General features: G+C 37.5%; 1 protein-coding gene across 2 annotated transcripts in view; it reads right to left on the bottom strand.

Moving 5' to 3' along the window:
• SNTB2 (syntrophin beta 2) overlaps positions 1–24,792 on the bottom strand; it is a 90,060-nt gene that overhangs the window by 32,606 nt on the left and 32,662 nt on the right. Inside the window, exons 2-4 of one of the 2 annotated variants that reach the window (XM_033129487.1) lie at positions 17,765–17,978; positions 7,905–8,115; positions 1,358–1,500 (exon numbers count right to left, since the gene is read on the bottom strand). In XM_033129487.1, coding sequence (XP_032985378.1) covers positions 1,358–1,500; positions 7,905–8,115; positions 17,765–17,978 — 568 coding nt within the window. The remainder of the gene's footprint in view (positions 1–1,357; positions 1,501–7,904; positions 8,116–17,764; positions 17,979–24,792) is intronic. The other variant, XM_033129488.1, reaches the window with a different exon arrangement.

Below are 24,792 nucleotides of genomic sequence, written 5' to 3'. Positions count from 1 at the left end.
CTTAAAGAAATGTCTAAGGATATAGCTACCTACCTTGTATTCTATGATTATAATTAGAGTATAAGCTTTTCCATGAAATTTAAACTTAAGAGATCTCTACAGTCCTATTTATAAGCTCAAAATATTTGGAAAATATAAATGTAATTGCTCTGATTATAACTACTGACATGCCCACATATTTTCATAGGATTCCTGTCCCCATGTTCCCAATGTAACTATGACAGAGAAATTATAATTTAAGTAATAGAATTTAACTCAACTAAGATTTACTGAGGACACACTAGATGCAAAGCATTATGGGAAGTGCTGAGATGACTGTCATAATTCTTGACCTCATGAAGGTTATAATTTAGTGGGGATAAAAAAAAACATAAAAAATAAATCCCTTATCTCTATTCTGTGATCGAAGTACTACAGCTCTTAAATCACAGAGAAACTCCTGAAAAGCTATGTGAAAATTATATTTTTATTAAAAAAATGATATATGTAAGGGAACTTGGCAAGTTGAAGGAAATCCTATATGACGTGAAAGTCTTCCTGTAATGTAAAGAATACTCTTCCTCACATGAATCTTTGTTTGCTCAAGGCAAGAATCCCCCACACTGCTCCCTGTGGATATATCAGATGATTTCATCATTTAGCTATTTTGACTACCAAATATTTTTCTGTAGGGGTCCATTTTAATGTGTGGTTTTTGAGTTACATCAAAACCCGATTCTCTTTTGAGCCCAAATATAACTGAATGTGAACATATTTTCTAGTTTTACTATTGGCCCCCAAATTTACATTTCTCTGTTCTTTGCTCTTCCAACTCCCCTCCTCTGGCATGCTAGAAATATCCTGTTGCTTTGGGTCAAATCAATGTTTATTTGATGGAATCAAAATTATGTGCTCTTATACCAGAAAGAGAAGTTGAAGAATATTTCGGCTGAGTTGTGTGGTTTATCCACAGTACCACATTCTGGTTAAAAGGATTTCATCACTCAGACAAATGGCTACCACAATTTCAGTGGTTTTCTAGTCACAGTCAATAAAGCAAAGGGAAAAAAAAAAAAACCCAAAACACTATTTACTTATCTTCATGACTAAGCAATTTTTAGAGGGAGCACTTAGGAAGCTGCTTCAACAACTTAAAAAAGCGCATACAAAAATACTAATGCCAGAAAGCATTTATTCTGAGCTAGGAGATGCAAAATAATCAATAAGGTTGTGAAAGAAAAAGTTTCTGTCTACTTCAACTATATCAGCTACTTACTTAAATGCTATTTTAGGCACTAAAGATAATAGAATTCACTTTAAAATTTTTTAGAAGATTTAGAATAGGATAGATACTTCATTTTTTTGTCTTTTGTCTTACCTTGTGGCAACAAGAGGGTAGTTGTGACATGGTGATGCCCAGGCATCCCTTGTCCATGGCATACAGTCATAAAGCAGCAAATCCTTTTCAGTCACAGCCATGAGAACAGGTCTCCATTGTTGTCTTCCACCATCTAGTTTTGCCTGTTCCAATGGTCAAATCCAGAAAGCAGAGCTAACTATAATGATATGTCATTGTAAACGTCCCTTCAGTGATGGCTTAACATAGTGGGGTCTCCACTTTGTTTCCCTACCCAACAGACTTGAGACAACAGGAAACATCCCATTAAATTCCTTCCCACTGGCAGGGGCTCTCCATTGGGAGGGGTGAGGTGGACTGTGTAGTTTGAAAAAGCTCTTCCTAATTGAGTAACAGACATTATCAAGTGACGTGACAGTTTTTTTCCCACTCCACAATAACTAATTATCACCAATTCTGATTATATGCTAAACTGTTCAAAATGATAATAGTGTCAGTATGTCTGATGTGGGAGTAACATCACCTAAGTACAGGATAGAAACAAAATTCTACTACCAAATAAGTCTGTATAATCTAAACATCAGTGTTTTTCAACTATTTTTAATCAAGACCTACAATAAGAAATACATTTCACACTGTAACCCAATACACACATATGTAAGTAACCAAACAAAAAAATTTCCAAAACAATACAATCCCTATATTTTAGGCAATATACTCTGATAATTCCTATTCTATTTTTTTTTTAAATGCTGACAACCTACTATGTTGTATTTTGGAAAACACTCATATAAACTATTGTCAAAAACTTCCCTATTGTACTTGAGGAAGTTTATGTTGCAATTTCAAATGTATCACTGCATTTGCTTGCATAAAGTTCAGTGAGCTCAGTGAAGGTTTAAGAATGTAGGAAAATAACCACTGTTTATCCATATTGTCAAGGATTCAAGGCCAAAAAGCAAAACTCTGTTCAAGAAAAGGTCTGGTACCATCGAAACATTTGCCCTCATAGGATAGGACCTTTGAGCAGTGAATGTTTAACAACAGTGTATTTTAACACTGACCCTTCAGTTTATTATCACTGTTGACGGATGGCTTCAAGGAGAACCCAAACTAACGAATCACTTGTCTCTTAAAGAGTTGTCTTCAGAGCCACTTTTAATTTTCTCCTTAATGACTTCTGAAGGCAATTCGGATATGTCAGAACACCTGAAGAATACATCTATAATCTGAAAAGTGGCCTGAGTGGTTCTGTTCTGTTTTACAGCATCTACCACCAGGACTCTTTTCCCTTAGAGAAAGCCACAAGCTAATTCCAGGAGTGGGAAATGAATTCCAGCCAGTGAAGCGACCCTTGTGTACCATGTGCTGAAAGCACAAAATATATGACCTTTGAGAATTCAAGCAACATATTATAGAAATGATTATATTATTTTTATTGGTGAACCCAAGTTTTCTAAGACTCTATATTAGTCTATATTAGTAACTGTAATATCTGGAGGGAGACTATCAGCTTAAAAGAGGTTCTCTTGGGTTCTTACATTTTTGGGTCAGAGTACCACAAAGGGATTTCTAGTTTATGTACACTGCTAAGTCTCTGAGATTGTTATGGATAATATTTCAATAGGGAAAATAATGTAAAATCTATTTTCCCAAAGGGTTAAAATGATAATCTGATTTTTAAAAATTAATTTTCCCCGAAGTTATAAGGGAGAGATTTTGAAGGCTAGATCAGAGTATATGTATTTGGAAAACCTAAATTAAATATATTTCTTCCCAAAGAAGATATTTTAGGCTCTAAAGGAAAACTGCTAATGCCAATAGAAGCAATATCCAATTTCAAGAGAGAAAATTTTTGTTCAATTAATTTTTAAAAAGTGTTTGTTCTTTAGCTTTCTTTTTTTTTTTTTATTGGGGAAAGAGAACAGGACTTTATTGGGGGAACAGTGTGTACTTCCAGGGCTGTTTTTCCAAGTCAAGTTGTTGTCTTTTCAATCTTAGTTGTGGAGGGTGCCGTTGCGGGCGTTGAACCGGCAACCTTGTGGTTGAGAGGACGCACTCCAACCAACTGAGCCATCCGGGAGCTCAGCGGCAGCTCAGCTCAAGGTCAGCTCAAGGTGCCGTGTTCAATCTTTGTTGCAGGGGGCGGAGCCCACCATCCCTTGCGGGACTCGAGGAATTGAACTGGCAACTTTGTGGTTGAGCCCACTGGCCCATGTGGGAATCGAACCGGCAGCCTTCGGAGTTAGGAGCATGGAGCTCCAACCGCCTGAGCCACCGGGCCGGCCCTGTTCTTTAGCTTTCTTGAGTCCTCATGTTTTTGGAGAATATCTTTTCCGTATTCTACTTACCAATTTTCTTTTATTTATTTTTTTGGAGAAAAATGAAACCTCAATTTAAGTCATTCTGTTTGCCTATTTGCCTTAACTTATAAAGATACTGTTTGCTTTCATTGGAGTCAAAATGCTGCTGCTATATAGAGCATGTGTTTTCAGTTGTGGTATCAGTGCAAGCAGCCTTGGGGCTTCACTATTGAGTTTTTGGCTGGAGAAAAAAAGGATACGAATGGTAGGGTTCTGGTGTGCTTGTGTTTCAACACCCCCACATGCATACACATGCATATATGCTACGGCCAAACAAGAGCCTTCTACAAATTTTATTTTCTAATAAGTACTGTTGGATAGCACTAAAGATGAAAAAATACTAATAGTTATAAGATTAATCTGTTAATCTTATAAATCTTTTTGACAGGTGATGTACATCTATTCTTTATTTTTATAATAGAAAACCAAGAGCAAACACTAAATAAACCATTTCAGCAATCCTAATTTGAAGGTTTACACACTTTGGGAAGTACCAGGGACAAAGCCAGAAAAACAGAGCTTTCTTTGGCTGACCTGGCTTTTCAAATCTATACTCAAATGCTCAAAAATACGGTTTTATAGGTAATACATGTCCCCCCACCCATTTGGTGTACTTAAAGAAAATGTCTTTTAAGAATATAACCAACTGAAAGAAAAGGGTAAACTATTAGTCATATAAAAATCAGTATCAAAAAAAGAGAACAGAAGTCCTTATGCATTGAATAGATTATCAGTTACCAAATATCTATATATAGGTTTTCCCTGTTTTAAGCAAACTCAAATTATGACAATGTGAAATAACAAAAAAGACAAATCAAGGAGAAATCATTTAAAGTTAACTGAATGATCCTTTCTTCATTTATCTGCTCCAAATGACTATCTTTTCTAAGTACTACTGAAACAGTTTCATTTATATGCGAACTTTTCAAGAGTACACCTCTTGCCAAAAGAAATGATAACCTATAGTAAACAGAATAAACTGAAATTATCTTGACCATTTTCTCACTCCTGAAGAATCTTATAGTCAGAAAAGGCTTTGGAATTTACCTAGTTCAACCTTCATCGGATTCATAAGCTCATTATAATACCTCTGAGAAATGGTATCCAATCTTGCTTGAACACCTTATTCTGAGAGTGGTATCTGATTTGGCTAACCCAAACTATTTCAAAAAAGTAAAAATCAAGAGTCTTTGAATTATTAGTTCAGTGGTACTATTTTTAAAGTGATTGAAATTTTTCTACTTAGTATTATTTCCAAACCCTGAGTTGTGTTCTTGGACAATATTTTATAATTAGTGACTTGTTTGCTTGCTTTTTATATGTAGATATGTAGACAAAGAAAACAATTACTGAGCATCTACTATATACAAAGCATTAGGCTAAGTTCTCTGGGGGCAAAAATGATTTGGAAAAAGTGGGTTCCTGTTTTCCAAGAGCTCACAATTGAGTGGAGGAAACACACATAATATGCTCCAAAAAAGGCAGATTGTGATGAACTGGTGGCTTTATTTTTCTCCTTTCTACTTGTCTATATGTAGTATAAACCAACTTAAGATCACTTTAAAGTCTGGCAACTCCCATACATTGCTGGTGGCAATCTAAATTAGTTTTACCCTGATGAAAGGCAATTTGGCAATATTTATCAAAATTACAAATGCATATATACCCTTTGTGGTAGTTTAAAGATATGTCCACAAATTCTTTACTACTCTCCCCTTTAAGAGGTGAAGTGCTTGTGTGTAGGCTGGACTTAGTAAATCGCTTCTAATAAAAAGAATAAAGCAGAAGAGAGTAGATCATAAAATGCACTGTAGCCTCCATCTTGTTCTCTCTCTCAGATCACTCACTCTGGGGAAAACCAGCAGCCATGTGTTGACGACATTCAGGCAACTCTGTGGAAAGGCCTGCATGGCGAAGAACTGAGGACTTTCGCCATTAGGCAGCAAGAAACTGAGGCCTCCTGCCAACAGTCATGTGAACAAATCATGGGGAAAGTGCACATACAAACTCCAGTCAAGCCCTGAGATGACTGCCCCCCGCTGACAGCTTGACTACAGCTTCATGAGGGATCCTAGGTCAGAACCACCCAGCTAACCCGTACCCAGATTCCTGAGCCTTAGAACCTACGTAAGGTAAATGTCATTTTAAAGCCTCTCACTCATGGGGTAATTTGTTATATAGCAACAGATAACTAATACACCCTTTGAATCAGCGCTTTTGGGGACTTATCCTACGAGTATAGAAATATCCTCAACTCTCTGAACTCTCATTATCCAAACTAAGGAACTGATGTAAATTTTTGGATAAATCCTTTTCTAACCAAAGTTTTACTGCTCACTAACACAAACTTAAGAACCAAAGAGTTTAGACAGCGCATGTGTAAAAGCGCATGTGTAAAAGGACAAATTACAAGGCTATTCATTGTAGCATCTTTTGTAATGCCAAGAGATTATAACAGCAAAACTTGGAGAGGGCTTATTAACTATAGCCACAAAATGGAAAACTACAGTTATAAAAAAGAATGCCCTCTGTTCATTGATATGGAAAGATCTCCAGGATATAATGTTTAATGAAAAAAAGAGCAAGGTATAAAGTAGTATGCATAACATGCTATCTTCTATAATAAGAGAAAAAGAAAGATACATGTTCATATTTACTTTTATTTGCATAGAGAAACTCTCAAAAGAATCACTAGAGAGGAACGAAATTCACGACCTCTCTGGGGAAAAGGGACTAGGAATTAGGTGGATAAGGACAGAAGGACATAAGATTTTCACCTATTAACTTTTTATTCTGTCTTTTGAACCAGGTGAATGTATTACCTTTGCAAGTGCATTGCCTTTTTAAAATCATGAAGATTGCTGAAAACACAGAACAATTACCATTCAATCGAGTTATTCAACCAGCGCATAAAAATATAAAAGCAATGATAAACAACTAAAATACTAAAACTTTCACAAGTCATAGTACTTATACCATGATTTTCATTAGTTTCTTCTCTGCTTAGTTATTCTAATTATGCTTCCTAGAAATGATCACAGTACTAATTCTGTGTTCTAATTTATTATAATTATTTGAAATATTCATAAAATTTCAGAACTGAAAAAAAAAATTGATTAGTGGAGTCCAAAACTGGTCCACAACACAAATCACCCAAAGCTACCAAATAAGATTGCCAGGCACAATGACAGATCTATCAAAGCAGAACTTTGCTGAGGTGGAAGGTGGGGGGCCAGATCTGAGAAACTCTCTTTAAAACACAACACAACAAAAACAAGAGAGCAAAACCTCCCAGGGCTGACACTGATGCAATCCCTGCCCCGTTGCACACACATGAGGAAACCAGGATTCAAAGAAATGAAGGAACTTATATAAAGATATAAAACCAGTGAAAAAGAAAACTAGCACTTGAACACTCATGTCTGAACCCCAAGTGTAGTCTTTTTCTAACTCTTTCTGGACCAGCTGACAATGAAGGACCACCCCAAAAAACCTATGTACCATAATGTGATGTAGAACTTTTAGTCTCCCTTTTGTCAAACTTGGGATCTAAACTAACTTGGATTAAGTTCTTCTTTTTCCTTGAGCCAATATCTACACTTAGGTTTTCTTGTTTCTCTTCATTTATCAGTTGTGAAAGACATCTGTCTAATGGGTTATAAAGTATTGTGTATATTTTATACTTTTCCCAGAGCAGGGAAGTAAGCCTGCTACCCCTGAAACTCTCCCTATCAACAGACTAACACAGGGACTGGAAAACTATGACTTGTGGGCCAAATGCAGCCCACTAACCGTTTTTGTAAATAACGTTTTATTGAAATACGACCACACCTATTCATTCTCATATTGTCTATGACTATTTTCTTGCTACAATGGCAGAGTCAGGTAGTTGTGACACTATCTGGCCCTTTGCAGAAATAGTTTGCTGATCCTCTTCTAAAATCATGAAAACTATCCTCTGTCATTAAGAACAGAGATGGAAATAAGAACTTTTTAGTTATGTTGTGTGATGATCATCATGACAGTCAATTTTTCTGATGGAGGTGATGATTAACAGCGAATAGCTAAACGGTAGGGAGGAGAATCAAAAGATCTTCAAGTCAGATATCCAGGACCTGACTGCATGATAAATATGAATTGTGGGAACCATCCTGGCTCTGAATGGCCACCAGGTGAGCCCCTGCCCTGCCTGCCTCCCAGCCTACCTGTTCTGCCAGCCAGGCAATGTGCTTGACTTCCTTGCTGCCTCCTGCTGTACTAGTTGCACCAAGCATGGCATTGAGCTCAGCCAACACCTGTGGGAGGAGAGCCATTATGTTGGTGTGGATAGCTACGAACCAGGAGTGGGCTGTGGCTGTATCCTTGCAGCGTAGGATCAACGTGTTCCTGCTATCAGGAGAATGGAGCTCTATCAATCTGTATAGAAAAAGAGAAAAAAAGTGAGCGAGGTCAGAAGTCATCAAACCTGCCAGGGTATAAAATACATTACTGGAAATCTATTTTAATTTTACATTCCAGAATAGAGATACTTTCTCTTAATTCTTAAGGGTCTAATTCCAGAGAAAACCACATATGGAAAGATAATCATCGGAAAGACTAACTGCTGGGTCTCTTGTTTCAATGTGTTAATGTAATGACCTGATGAGGGGACCTATTGTATAGTCTATAATAGAACACTTCACTTTGCCTTAATTTCCACGTCAAAGACATGGAAAGCATGCTTGCTAAATCTAATAGGCAGATCGTAAAGAAGGAATTGAGATTTAAAAAAAATATTTTGGAAATTCTGATATTAGGTACTGCTGCTAAGTAAAAACTACTGCCAAATAGTGAACTGAAATTTCCACTGTGTGAAATAAAGAGAAAATAGCTGAAGAATTTATGAAAATTTGGAACTGTTTTTTAGTGTCTGGGTAATATTATATGATTAAATCATCCACTGAGTCATAGTAAAAAAATAGTTAAGAGATCTTCAACTCTATGACTATTATTTGTTAATGCTCAACTGAGAACAACCTATCCTTCAAAAGTAACCTTTAGGAGTTAGCTAAAAATATGGTAAAGTACATTGAACAAATTCCTTATACAGCAATTTCTTGAGTATTGTTTTGTTTTGGCCAAAGTTTTTGTCAAGATGAGTTTAAAAAGTCAAATAAATAAATGACTAACATATATACCCTGCTGTGTTCTAACAGTGAGCGTTAAGTATCTTTCCAAATGGAAAAAGAAAAAGCTCTTAGGAGTGTTTTTCACAGCAGGCTAGAAATGGACAAGTTGCCACTGACAAGGAGAGGTATCTTTATTCTTTCCTCTTTCTAAAGACAATTGTGCTGTCTTGAAGCACTCTTGTCAGATCCTGTACCACCTGTCAAAGAGAAGCAGTTTACATGGACGCCAGCATTTCTGCCTTGAAGCTTGTACCTCTCTCTTCTGCCAAATATTTTAATTTGCCACATTTAATACGGCAAATATTAGACTGAACTCTGGTCAGTCTATCCTCAAACACACATTTATTGAGTACCGATTGTATACCAGATACTGTAGATACTGGTATTAGAGATACAGTGGTGAAGAAGATAGGTGGGTCTATAGTCTAATGGGGAAGGCGGAAAACGAACGAAGAACTGTGATGATTACTGTGAAGTTCTTCTCTAACAAAAGGCACTCACAAGAAGATAGTGGCAAAGGACTACAATGGCAGCTTCTAAACCTCTGGGGCACATTCCCTAAGCTGGTGTCATGCTTTGAGACAGTTTATAAACACATCCACCTCACACCTATCTACTCACCCACTCACCTGCCCTTCCCCTGGAGGCCTAGCCACTACTCTATTCATACATGCCTTCAAAGTTCTAGGGCAACAGACAAACGGGAGTATTATTTATGATTCCACTTATATGAGGTATCTAGAGTAGTCAAACTCATAGAAACAAAAAGTAGAATGGTAGTTGCCAGGGGTTAGGCGGAAGACGGTGGGGGTGGGGGGAGGGAATGGGGAATTGTTGTTTAATGGGTACAGAATTTTAGTTTTGCAAGATGAAAAAGTTCTGAAGATTGGGATTGCAATTATATGAATATACTTAATACTACTGAACTGCACATTTTAAAATGGTTAGATACTAAACTTTATGTTATGTGTATTATAGTACAATTAAAAATTTTAGAATAAGTGAATTAAAAAATAATCTTATGGTGAAATGTAAGATGGATTTTCAATAGAGAGAGAGAAATGGCCTGGGGAAATTTAACTGGACCCAAGGAGGATGAGACTACACAGAGCTCACCAGTAGGATATAGACTCCTACGTAGGAAGAATTCCTCATCTTAAAAGCCCAGCAAAAGTAGAAAGAGGAAGGTAAGAAATTTCTGACAAATAGCTTAATATTCATATTGACTTTTATTTAGTCCTCTGTGTTATTTTATAACATTTATTCTTTTTGATGTTACTTTTCACTATATCAATTGTTGCCGTCATGGTCCTTTAAATATTGGGTTAAAAAATTGATTATATTCTCTAAAAGAAAAGTAGCTATACATTTGTTATGGGAAGATTTAAAACAGTACATTACACTACATAACAACAAACTGTTGCACTTAAAGGTAGAATCATCTCTGTTATAATCCTTTTGATGAGTTAACAATTGTATTATTCAGAGAAACTGCTCAAATAATCATTTAAGTAGCTAAACTTATTTTAGAATAAATTTACTTAATGACAAGTAGTTGTCTATAAACTGCAGTGCTAGATTGTTAGATAATGTATGAATACAAACCCAAAGCAACTTATTCTATATTTTCTTTACTACTTACATTTACTTACACTAATTTTAAAAAGAAAAGGTATTTCGGAGCGACTGGATGGCCCAGTTAGAGCGCGAGCTCTGAACAATAGAGTTGCCAGTTCGATTCCCACATGGGCCAGTGAGCTGCGCCCTCTACAACTAGATTGCAGACAATGAGCTGCCGCTGAGCTGCCTGGGCGGCCAGATGGCTCAGTTGGTTAGAGCCAGAGCTCTCAACAAGGTTGCCAGTTCAATTCCCACATTGGATGGTGGGTTGTGCCCCATGAAACTAAAGATTGAAAACGGCGACTAGACTTGGAGCTGAGCTGCGCCCTCCACAACTAGACTGAAGGACAACGACTTGGAGCTGATTGGTCCTGGAGAAACACACTGCTCCCCAGTATTCCCGAATAAAAATTAAAAAAAAAAAAAAAAGAAAGAGAAAGTATTTATATAACTTCCTATATAAGATGACAATTTAGCACACATATCTATTCTATGTCTATTCTACTCCTTACTAAAAGCAACAGTTGAAGGGGATTTTTAAAAAAATCAATAGGCTTTTTCTTTTGTCATTATTAGGTTTACCAAAAAAAACCCCAAAAAACAAACAAAAAAAAACAACTAAGCAAAACTACAGAGTGCTCCCAAATACTCCTTCCCCTAACATCCCCTATTATTATTATTAACATCTTGCATTAGTGTGGTATATATGTTACAATTGATGAGTTAATATTGATACATTATAATTAGCTAAAGCCTCGGTTTACTCTACATATTGTGTATTTTGAGTTTTGATACATGTATGATGACATGTATCTACCATTACCATATCATACAGAATAACAGCTTCACTGCTCTAAAAATCCCATGTGCCATCCACTTATTCCCCCAATACTCATCCCCTGGCCCTGAACTTCTGCAAGCACTGATCTTTTTACTATCTCCATGGAATTATACAGCAATGTAGACTTTTCAGATTGTTTTTTTTTTTTTTTCACTTAACAATATGAATTTAAGGTTCCTCCATGTCTTTCCTAGCTTGAGAGCTCATTTTTTTCCTAATCACTGAATAACATTCCATTGTCTGGATGCACCATGGTTTGTTTATCCATTCACCTATTAAAGAACTTCTTGATTGCTTTCAAGTTTTTACAATTATGAATAAAGCTGCTATAAACATTTGTGTTCAGATTTTTGTGTGGACACAGGTTTTCAACTCCTTTTGGTAAATACCAAGGAGCACGAGTGCTGGGTCATATGGTAAGACCATGTTTAGCTCTATAAGAACCTGACAAACTGTCTTCCAAAGCAGCTGTGCCATTTGGCCTTCCCACCAGCAATGAATAGAGTTCCTGTTGCTCTACATCCTCTCCAGCATTTGGTGTTGTCAGTGTTTTGGATTTTGGCCATTTTAATAAGTGTGTAGTGGTATCTCATTGTTTTAATTTGCAATTCTCTAATAAAATATGGTGTTGAGTACCTTTCATATGTTTGTTTGCTACCTGTATTTCTCCTTTGGTGAGGTGTCTGTTCAGATCTGTTGCCCAATTTTTTAATTGGGTTGGTTTTTTATTGTTGAGTTTTAAGAATTCTTTATTTGAATATTTGAATACCAGTGCTATATCTGATACATATTTTAAAAGATTTTCTCCCAGTCTGTGGCTTGTCTTTTCGTTCTCTTAACAGTGTTTGATGGTTAATTTTATGTGCCAACTTGATTGAGCTAAGGGATGCCCAGATAACTGGTAAAACATTATTTCTGGATGTGTCTGTGAGGGTGTTTCCAGAAGAGATTAGCATTTGAACCAGTAGCCTGAGTAGTGAAGATGGCCCTTACCAACTTTGGTGGGGGCCATTCAATCCACTGAGGACTGGAATAGAACAAAAAGGTGGAGGAAGGGCAAATTTGCTTCCTGCTTGACTTGGGACATCCATCTTCTCCTGTCTCTGCACACTGGCACTCCTGGTCCTTGGGCCTGGACTTAATTACACCACTGGCTTCCCTAGTTCTTCAGCTTGCGGACAGCAGATCATGGGAATTCCCAGACTCCATAATTGCATGAGCCAATCCCCATAATTCATTAATAAATCTATCTATCTATATACCTACCTACCTTTCCATCCATCCATCCATCCATCCATCCATCCATCCATGCAATTTTCCTATCGGTTCTGATTTCTCTAGAGAACACTATTGTCTTTTACAGAGCAGACGTTTTCAAGAAAGTTCAACTTATCAATTTTTTCTTTTATGTACTGTGATTTTGGTGTTGTATCTAAGAAATCACCAGGAAACTTTAAAGGGGATTTTTTGAAAAGCATAATCCTAAACACTCAGGGAGAATAGGAAAGGAACGACTACATCAAAATCTTGGCAACTAGCAAGCAAACGGAAGAGTTAAATGACTTATTAGACCTAAGAAAAGTGCGAAGAGTCGAAGCCCAGCCAATCCACGTTGCAGAATCCTGAAGAAGCTAGGGAACTGAAGGCACTAGTTACCACTGGAAGAGGGAGTAAAGCTAAAATGACGGGGCTGGCTGAAAGTGTTTCGGCATTGCCCACACCCAGAAGCTAGGGACTACCCTACCCTCAAACCAGCAAAAGACTCAAACCCATCCTCATCCCACGGAATTGGGTGGAGGAGCCAGTGAGGTCCTTCATTCAGACCTTGCTTGTATGAGGCTGTTTTCTACAGGGGCTATTTATCTCCACCTGGTTGTTTTGGAATTATTACCAGCTTAACATCCTTTAAACATATGCTAAAAGTTCAGTGGCAAAACCATGATAAGAAATTTCTTTCACCCCTCCCCCTGCCCTACTTAGCACTAAAGATAGGAATCAGCTCATCCTTCTCTGGGCACAAAAAGTCCAGCTTCTGAAAAGGCCTTTACTCCTCATACAGTTCCCGGGACAGTCTCTCAGACATATTTCCTTCAACACAATCTAAACTCTGAAAATCCTGATGTAAAAGATCCTAGTTGTTAATAACCGGAAGAATGGAAAATAAGCCTGTTGTAAAATAAAACTAAACATGTTTAAAAGAAGACATTGGGACCACTAGGCTGGAAAAAGATGGAAACAGGCTGTAAATTCGTTCCTAGGCCAGGATCATTAATTTTTCATGAAAAGAGAAATTTTGCAGTGATTCTTAAAAGGGGATTGTGAAATAGCAAATTAAATTAGAAGAAACAGAAAAGAAACTCCAAAATCCTGGTGATTCTAGGATCCAGAAGAATCTGCCTTTGAAGAAACAGCCCAGACCCTAGAGCTGATAAAGGGGACAGAGCCTCCTAAAGCCCACTGCAGCTTTAAAAGAAAAATTCATATAAAAATTTTTCTAATAAAAATCTAGAGGCAGTCTGTCAGTAATTGTTTAGGTCCACAGGAGAGAGGAGCAAACAGCTACAGTGTGAAGAGTTCTGGCTTCTAGTCAAACCACTGATTTCCTGAGAGATGCAATTACATTTTGATCATAAGAATTCAAAAAATGTTTAGGTACACAGAAGCATAGGATTCATATTTCCTCTGTTTAGTAAAGCCTTTGACATAACTTATGTGTTCAATTTAGTAATAATCAGGATTCATATTTCCTCTGTTTAGTAAAGCCTTTGACATAACTTATGTGTTCAATTTAGTAATAATCATATTGTTTTATATGTCTCAAAGCCAAAATTTACCTTTCACGTATAAAATAGCCAACGTGAAGATGACCAAGACATTGTGACCCAGCTCAAAGCAAACAGACTAACATTTCCGAAAAGCAGTGTGTGGGAACATCTTGACCGTGCTCAAGTCCACACTGCCCACAATGCTGTTTGCTAAGGAATGGGCTCATGTTCTCTCCCTGGACTTCACCACTATTTAGCTTTCACTTTCAAGAATGAACTGCTTGTACCTCCAGAAGCATCTAGTGAGGTCTCGAGGTGGCGAGAGAGAATACACTTCCTCCTCCTCCTTACTTATTCATTCTGATAGCCAACGCTTTTGTTCAGCTCTAGATAGCGAAACTAAATCAAAATAGTGAAACACAAGAGAAGGGTGTTGTCCTCTCATGTCAAATAAGTTTTTGGTTTAGAAAGTGAAGGATGAATCACAAAGAGATTCCAAAAGGGCTTATCAGAATAGTTAATATAAAAAATCTTGACATCCTTAATGTTGGTGGGGATGTGGAGCCACAGAAACTCTCATCCATTGTTGGGGGGAATGTAACATGACACAACCACTTTGGGGAAAAGTCTGGCGGTTTTTTTAAAAAACTAAACATGCACCTCCCCTTGAACCCAGCAATTCCACTCCTAAGAATTTACCTGAGAGCAAAAAAATGAAGTTGGACCACCTCCTTACACCATATACAAAAATAAATTCAAAATGGCTTAAAGACTTAAATGTAAGGTCTGAAACCATAAAATACCTAGAAGAAAACATAGGAAGAAACTTCTCAGACATTACCCGGAGTAAGATTTTTACTGATATACACCCTCGCGCGAGGGAACTAAGAGAAAGAATAAACATGTGGGATTATATCAAACTAAAAAGTTTTTTCACAGCAAAGGAAACCATCAATAAAACAAGAAGGGATCCTACTGAATGGGAAAAGATATTTGCCAGTGATATATCTGATAAGGGATTAATATCACAAATCTATGGAAAACTTACTCAACCCAACTCCAAAAAAACAAACGATCCAATTAAAAAATGGGCAGAGGACTTGAAGAGACATTTTTCTGAAAAGGACATACAGATGGCAAACAGACATATGAAGAAATGCTCAACCTCGCTAACCATCAGAGAAATGCAAATAAAAACCACAATGAGATACCACCTCACCCCAGTCAGAATGGCTATCATCAATAAATCAACAAACAACAAGTGCTGGCGCGGATGTGGAGAAAAGGGAACGCTTGTGCACTGTTGGTGGGATTGCAGACTGGTGCAGCCGCTATGGAAAACAGTATGGAGGTATCTCAAAATTCTGAAAATGGAACTACCTTATGATCCAGTAATTCCACTCCTAGGTATCTATCCGGAGAAATCCAGAACTTCAATTCAAAAATCTCTATGCACTCCTATGTTTATTGCAGCACTATACACAATAGCTAGGACATGGAAACAACCAAAATGCCCATCGGTAGATGACTGGATTAAGAAACTGTGGTACATTTATACAATGGAGTATTATGCAGCCATAAGGAAGAAAGAAATCTTACCATTTGCAACAACATGGATGGATCTAGAGAACATTATGTTAAGTGAAATAAGTCAGACAGAGAAAGATAAGTTCCATATGATCTCACTTATTTGCGGATTCTAAAGAAAAGAATAAGTGAATGAACTAATCAGAAACTGTTTGGGAGACAATGAGGAAAAACTGAGGGTTGCTAGATGGGCGGGGGGAGTGGGGGGTGGGGGGGAAGGTGAGGGGATTGGAGGGCAGTCGGTGACCACAGGATGGCCACGGGGTTTGAAAATTAATCTGGGGAACGTAATTTGGTGGTTACCAGAGCGTAAGGGGGTTGGGGGGTGGGGGATGAGGGTGAGGGGGATCAAATGTACGGTGATGGAAGGGGAGCTGACTCTGGGTGGTGAACACACAGTGTGATTTATGGATGATGTGATTCAGAATTGCACAACTGAAATCTATGTAATTCTACTAACAATTGTCACCCCAATAAATAAAAAAGAATAAAAAAAAAAAAAAAAAAAAAAAAAAAAAAAGAATTTACCTGAGAGAAATAAAAGTGGATGCTCACAAAAAGAGTCGTACAAAAATATTCATAGTAACTTTATTAGTATTAGCTCTAGACGGGAAATAGCTCAGGTGTCTATCAATAGGGAAATTGGGTAAAGAAACTGATATAGTCATATAATACTACTCAGCAATAGAGAAAGAACTATTGATACATGCAACAAGATAGATGAATCTCAAAAACCTTATAAGGAATAAGAGAATTCCACCGTCACAAAAGAATACATATGATATGATTACATTTATATGAAGTTTAGAAGAGTTAATGCTAATCTAATGGTAGAAAGTCAGAATAATAGCTGCTTTGGGAGGTAGGAAAGGGAATCGACTGAGAAGAGGCACAAGAAAACTATACAGGGTGATGATAATGTTCTGTATCTTGATAGACTTGGGTAATTGTATGCATTTGTCAAAATTATAATTTGTGCATTTTACAGCATGTAAATATTACCTCAAAAGAAAAAAACTACAACGAAACAATGAACTCTAGTTATTTATATGCATGCTTAAGTATTTAAGGGGAAGTATATTAATGTCTACAATTCAGTTTGAAATGCATCAAAAAAAAACTGATGGATTGATGGATGGATGGGCCAATCTGTGATGGGTGGATGGGCAAGTCTAGTAAAATGTTTGTATTTTTTTTTTAATTAAAGTTTATTGGGGTGACAATTGTTAGTAAAGTTACACAGAGTTCAGGTGTACAATTCTGTATCACATCATCTATAAATCCCATTGTGTGTTCATCACCCAGAGTCAGTTCTCCTTCCCTAGTAAAATGTTAATGGAAGAATCCAGGTGGTAGAAAAATGAGTGTTGACTACAAAATTCTTTAGACTTTGCTATGTTTGAAGATTTTCATAATAAAATGTTAGGAAAAAAATGAAAAATGATGAGAAACCACATGCCCATCTACAGTTTAAAAACAGATTCGCCAGTATTTCCCAGATTAGGGAACATCTACGCTTATTTCTTGCTCAGTTTTCCAACAGACTATGTGGAAGCTTAAGATATTCAAACAGAAACATGGTCAGTTACATAAAGCAGCAATTTGATAAGCGTCTTGGTGACAGATGTTCTGATGAAACTTATTTTTGCTGTTCCTATATGAACTGTTTTTTTGCGTGGCTTTAAATGTTGCAGCTGTGCTGCTTGTCATGACACTTCCTTTCAGAGTGGAGATAAATTTAAGGATCAAAGAGCTCCAAGTGATATTATCTTATTTATCCTAAAGAATAAAGTTGAGCAGTAGTATTATGTCCATTTTACAGACAGAAAAAACAGGAAGACAGAGAAATTAAGGGACTTATTTAAGGTCACAAGGACACTAACAGCACCTATAATAATAAACTGAGTGCTTACTATACCAATTTTACAATCATTCTCTTATTTAATCCTCACATAACCTTTCATTTTATACAGGAGGAAATGCAAGTGAGAGCGATATAGGAACAACCTTGTATAAGTAATACTGCAACATGTCTTTAAGTTTGCAAAGCTGTTACATGGATGTTCTGCTTAGGTGCAGCTCACCTGTTCTCCAGATCCGGCATGCTTAGGTTTCTAGCAGCAAAACACATTTTGAGAGGGATGACCTTCCTGTCCTTCGTGCTGTTTTGGTGTTTTGGAGAACCAGAGTCCTCACTGCCACTAAAGCTTGGTGACTGGGGAGTTGCACCTTCCCATGGCAGATCTGACACTAATGATGGCTTCTTGATATATGGTGTGACTTCTCGGATGAACTTGACTATGAACAAAAATCAAAGAAAGAGATTAGTATTTTTGCTTCCTACAAAAAATGACAACTGAAGTACATATATACATGCAATATCCGGCATGAAGTAAAAAATCCACTAAGTTAAAGCACACAGAATCTTAGGGGCAGAGTCCTTTAAGGGCATGCAATCCAAATGAAATACCATTACTTGATTCTAAAAACTTGAACTTCTGAGCCTTTGTATGTATTGTTCCTCCTGCTTAGGACTCCGGTCTCCCTTTGTCTGCATGGTCAACTCTACTCGAGAATCAACTCTGAGGAGCCTTTTCTGTCTACTCTCTCTACGGTATTACCATTACACCTCCTTACCAACCTCTTAGCACCCTGGGTTGTAATTCTTTGCTAAAGCTTCTGTTCCCCTATTGGGCAACCCCAAGGGCAGGGATTATAATTTATGCAATCTTGATATCCAACATCTAGAACAGTGCCTATTTGGTAAATGTTTAAATAAATGAGTGAAGGAACAAATGAATAATTAAATGCTTGGTAGTTGACCAATCATGAATGAGTCTCCTGGTGATAGATTCAGTACCTCCTGAGATAGCGCCATTTAGCTTTAGATGACTCAACATTTAGAAACTTCTTGAAACTTCCACGCATTGCTTTGCTGTCTGCTGAAGCCATACAGAATAAACTTAATCTCTTCCACATGAGAACACCTTCAAATAGCTGAAGACTAAGATATACTCTCTCTCTCTCCCTCTCTCTCTCTCTCTCTGTCTTCTGCAGACTAAGCTAAGTATTTCTAGTTCAATTCAACTCAATCCACATACTTAGTTACCTACCAAGTGTCAAGCATTAGGCTAGCTACTACAAGAGCAAATGGGGCATGGACCCTGCCTTCAAGGAATGACCAGTCTAGTAAGGGATACAGCTATGTAAACAGATCATTACAGTTTTAAAAACAAGTACAAACAAGTACAAAAATAAAGTGTATTCAAGATAAGGTATTTCCATTAATGGTAGCCCCAATTAAAATATAGCTTTTAGTAGATGGAAAACTTCATTCTTTCTAAGTTCAATTTTAGGACTCATATAAAATACTTCTTTCACCTCAGTCATGACTGGCAACTATTGTGATTTGAGGCATGGTGTTCTTGTTTCAAAAACTAGATAAAGCAAAGATTATTAAAATCTTAAATAGCATTAAAATGTAAATAAGTAGTTGAATGTAGATGAATCAGTCACCATTATGTCTGCTAACATCAATGTATGTTATATCAGTATTCTATCTCCCTCTCAAATTCCAGCATGGTAGGTCATTAGAGTAGCATCATGGGAATTGAAAAACTAGAAAAATACGATCATTATCAATGCTGACCAGTATAATAGCTAGCATTAACATTTTATAGCATTAGAAGCTTTACAGGCCTATGAAACTTTACTAACAAATAGATTACTAAATCTCAGAAGTAATCAGGTGTTTCTAAAAACATCGCTAACAACAGTCTTTCAAATAGTTTCTTTTTTGAGTAGGTAACATATACACATAAAACAAAATTCAAAAGATATAAAAGATTTTATAAGGAAAACACTAGATGTCTAGCAGCCTAGTTGCCAGCCCTGAAGGCAACCACTATATGGTCTTTCAGAGACATATTAGATATGCTAAGCAGATGTAAAACAGGCACACACACGTGAATATATGTATCCACACATTTCACCCAGTGGCAGGACAGTATGCTTATGTTCCGCACCTCGTATTTTTTTTTACTTAATAATATTGATAATAGTCTTTCATAAGCCTAGCATTCTCTAGCTCATTCTACAGCCTGTGGGAACAGAGAGGCCTTTGGAATCACACAGATCTGATTCAAATACTACTAACTGTGTTCGCTACCACACAGCTATGTGACCTCACTTGCCTGGTCTGAGGTTCTTAGCTATAAAATGGGAATTAACACTAAACAAGTAAAACTCCCAAGCACATACTGAATATTCAATAAATAGTAGGTGGCTTTCTTTTCCTTCCCTAAATTAAAAAGTTGGAGAAGTTAAAATTTTTAAATAGCAATCAATGGGAGATGTGAAATTATTTTCTTATAAGTTACTAAACAAGATCTGCTGAATTTAAGCATAATTCTAGAAAATATAAGAATGCTTGTACCAGCATTTAGATATTGTGTGTGTTCTTTCTATGCATAGTTACAATACATGCATTTCTAGGTCGAAAGAGTTAAAAAGCCAGCTGCCTCAGGTCACCAAGGAGTTTTTTTCATCCTAGAAAAATGAGCAGGGTTGCAGTTGCAGCCAGTACATCCCTTGAGCGCTGACTCAGGCATTTCAATACATGCTTCGGCTTTGTACTTTCAAGAGAGGATTAGGTCACGAGAAGTTTGGCAGAAATTCCTATAGTTTCCAGTCACTGCCAATGGCACAGACTTGCTTTCTGAACTATTTAAGGTAGTATACCAACTATTGGGCTACCAATTGGGGGAAATTAAAGACATTCTAAATGACTAATCTTGAATATTATAGTGGTTAGAAAAAGACCCTTCATGTTCTACTCAGAAGTTCATTCAGTTACACAGTGGCATCGCTGAACTAATTACTTCACACAGATTTAAACAGACACACATACACAGCCTATCGCATGGCTTTATTAAAAGATGATAATGATGCCCACACCCCCATCTAACCAGCCATCTATAACGGCTGAAGAACTGTGAATAGACATCTATTTCTAATTTACCTGAGATTTGGGAAAGGTGGCAAATTAACAGTGTTGTTTTAGTACTATACTTAGACATCCCCAGTTGCCACAGTGCTTTTACTTGAATACTTGGAGGGATAAGCAAAGCCTCTACATCCCCCTATGGCATTCAGGTCAACCCAGAACCCACAATATATTTCAGAATTTCATTTTTCCTGATAAAGATCCTCAAAATGTTTAATCAAACACTGATGTTTGCAGTGTTTTAGGTGTTTAGGTGCTAATTTTCTTACTTCAATGCACTGATCACTCTTATTGAAAGTAACGGGGGCTCCCCCCACCCTACAAACTTCACTACAGACCCTTCTCTTGATAGTGACAAAAACGTATACATGTACTGTACCCCCCACCTGCAAAGACGTCTGGAAGGATTTCCATCAAAATATCAATAGGGCTTATATATAGGTATAGTATTGCCTTTTCTTCTTCAGATAGTTCTATATGTTTGAAATTTTTATGAGTCCATAACATTTATAACAATAGAAATTTATTTTTAAAATGAAGAAAACTTATTCTGAAACTCTGCTCAAACTTTAAACATGGAACCACCTTAAAGTGAAATCTTGTCCAACCTTCAGAAATTATAATGCATTGGATGGGATCCAAGATCCAACTGATTCTTATTGAATTCCATACTCGAAAGAATAGGGTTACAGGAGGTACATGTATTTTAATGAGGTACACTGCTATCCTAGTTTGGGGCATTGGACAGCATCTGATTTTAAATTGAATGTCACTTCAAAGCTTATCCAAATGATACTTCATATTGCAGACATTGCCTATGGCTGTTAACACATGTATTCCAGTACATCAATCACCTTCCCTTGTTATAAACATCAACCTCTCCTATAATCATTATTTTCCTCTTTATCTCTAAAGTTTATCCTTTTCTTACCCCATCTGGTGACCTTTTATGAGTTTAGGTGAAACTAAATAAGTCAGACAATGTAGGGAGAATGGTGCCATTATTTCCCTGGCTTTTATCAGCAAGTTAGTTCTGGGCTCTCCTTAGGGAAGAAGAGCTGACTTTTCATTTTGCTCACAAATGAGTTATGTTGACATCAATGTTAAAGCATTCTCCCAAGAGGTTTCTCCTCAACCTCATCCCAAGCTCTTTCTCCAAATCTGATAGATGGCCACCAAAAACATTAGGGAGGAATTACTTTAAGCAAAAAGCCTTTTTACATTCTCATCTAGCAGGTGCCTTTCAACTCAAGTCTCCTGTCACTTGGGGTTTGAGTAGACCCTGAATGTAAGAAGACCCAGAGTAACTGGTTTCCATTTTAAAGTAACATTGCACATTCACTAATTTACTGAGCTCCTAGCATGTGCCATGAACTGCTTTAGAAACATATAATAATACATCGTGAACAAAACATGCAAAAAAAAAAAGAGATGAATGTAATAAGTAAATTATATTCTAGAGAAACAAAAACACATAAAAGCCTGTACATTCACATAAAAGCCGGTACATGAATGTTTTAGCAGTTCTATTCATAAGTGCCAAACTGGAAACAACCCCAATTTCCTTCAATGAGTGAATGGATAAATTGCAGTATAGCCACAGAATACTACTCGGCAATAAAAAGGAATGAACTATTGATACACTCAGCAACTTGGATAAATCTCAAAGGCATTATGCTGAATAAAAGAAGCCAGTGTCAAAAGGTTACACACTGTATGATACCATTATTGAAAAGACAAACTATATGATGAACAGATCAGTGGTTGCCAGGGTTTAGGGATGGGGAAGATGTGATTATTTTTTTGGAGCATGGAACTGTCCTGTATCCTGACTGTGGCGATGGGACACAAGAACTTATACATGTGTTAAAATCCAGGACTGTATACCATAAGAGGGGGAGCCAATTTTACTGCAAAAGTAAAAAGTAAAAAAGTAAATTATATAGTGTGTTAGAAGATGTTAAGTGTTATGGAAAAGGAAAAAAAAACAGTAAGGGAGGATGGATCAGGAGTGCTGCACGGGGGCTCAATTTGCAATTCTAAATAAGGTGGTTAGGGTAAGCCTCCTTAAGAGGACATTTGAATAAGGACTTAGGGAGGTGGGGGATTTAGTCATGCAGATATCTGGGAGAAGCATTCCAGACAGAAAGAACAGTGTTAAAGCAGTAAGGAAAGCCAGTGTGACTAGCGCAAAGTAATCACGGGGATAAAAAGCAGAAAATGGGATCACAGAGGTATCCCCTTTGGCTTTTAGCCATTGGGAGGTTTTAAGCAGAAGAGTGACATGACCTAACTTGTATTTTAATAATTTTAATCATTCTCACTACTATGTTGAAAACAGAGTCAAAGAGGGTGAGGGCAGAAGCAGGAAGACCAACTGGGAGGTTATTGAGAGATTGTGGTAAGTGACTGGAGTTGAGGTGGTGAGAAGTGGTCAGATTCCCTACTAAAGGAGGACCTGCTCAGATATCCTGACAGACTGGATAAGAGGGGGTGAGAAAAAGAGACGAACTGAGGATGATTTTGAGATTTCTTCCTAAACAACTGGAAGGACAGAGTTGCCATCAACAGGTTTAGGAGGAAAGATCAGTAAATTAAGACATATTAGATAATCAAGTCTAGCAGCAGCCAGATATACGAGTCTAGTTCAGGAGATGGGTCTGGAGCTATATATTTGTGAGTTATTGGCATGTGGTTAATATGTAAAGCCATTAGACTCACTAAGATCACTGTATCAGTCAGAGTCCCAGCAGGAACCGGATGGCACAGGGTTAATAAAGGGAGAATTTATAAAAGGAAGGTGTGGGCATGAGTTCAGGGAAACCACAAGGGAAAATAGAGTGTGATACCCTGTTTCCACATGTAGGTCTGAAGGGACTAGGAGAGGAAGTGGTTACCAGACCCAGAAGGAGAGCTCTATAGAGGGGTGACCTGAGAGGAGCAGTTAATTCTGCCAGACTGACATGACCCTGCAGATTGGCAGCCAAGGGAATAAATGCTCCAACCTCACTTTCCTCTGGGATGGGGGCTCCACATGGGTCAGACTCAATAAAAGCCAAAGGGCGAGGAAGCTTGGTGGTGTAGTCCATGCCGATGGGCCTCCTGGGACAGAAAGCAGGTAGAGAAGGAGGAGTGGACCTAGAGGGCCAAAGACCTCCTGCGCCATCACCAAGGAAGTGAGTACAGATGAGGAAGAGGACATCCCACCACTAACGGGCTGGGAGAAGAAAAGGAACAGCAAAAGAGACAGGAGACCTGCAAGAGACAAGTACTCCCTCCACAGAAACACTAGCCTTAAAACTGTAACAAGATTATCCAAACTGAAAGGGCCTTGCCTTGATCTTACTAACCCTGACTTCGTTTCTTCCTCTCCTTACTAATCCTTGGGGAAAAAAAGAAAGTTATGCATTTTATTGCTATTTCTGTTTTCTCCTGTTGCTCCTTAACTCTTCTGAATAAAACTGAATTCTAAAGAGCCACTAATGTTTTCTTACTCAATTCAAAGGCCCTTTCTCAATCCCTATTCTTGACCATTCCAACATCCACCGATGCACTCAACTGTTTTTGATCCCTCCTTTGTGGCCATTTATTTTCTAATGCCTTGTTTCTCCTCCTGTTCTACAATGTAGTTGTTCCCCAAGGCACTTTTTAGCACTTTCTTCTCGCTTTATCCTCCAGTCCCCAGCAACTTTCTTCAACCTTGCTGTTATCAGCACCGGACTCTAACCAACTGAGCTAACTGGCTACCCCTTAGCAACTTTCAAAGCTACATCTCCAGAACCAATGTCTCTTGTTGGCCCTAATTCCTTCCACCTGACTGCTGTCTACATACCCAAAAGTAAACTAATCTTCATTATCTTGAATATTCTTCTGCGTGCATTGTTTGAGCTATTAAGATTAGTATTAGCAGTTTTTTTAGCCACCTAGTCCAATAATCTGTATTTTATTAAAAGTTCCCCCAGGTGGTTGATTGTCCTGCTCATTCAAGCTTTGGGAACCACTTCTCGAAACCTCTGCAGACTCCTCTCTTTCCCTGGTCCCCACATCTAGTCAAATGCCAAACCATCACATCCCACCTCTGAATTTTTTCTCTAATCTACTTACTTC

The sequence above is a fragment of the Rhinolophus ferrumequinum genome, chromosome 15, assembly GCF_004115265.2.
Source record: "Rhinolophus ferrumequinum isolate MPI-CBG mRhiFer1 chromosome 15, mRhiFer1_v1.p, whole genome shotgun sequence".
Taxonomy (NCBI): Eukaryota; Metazoa; Chordata; class Mammalia; order Chiroptera; family Rhinolophidae; genus Rhinolophus; species Rhinolophus ferrumequinum.
This window is presented reverse-complemented; position numbering and strand designations above follow the sequence as displayed.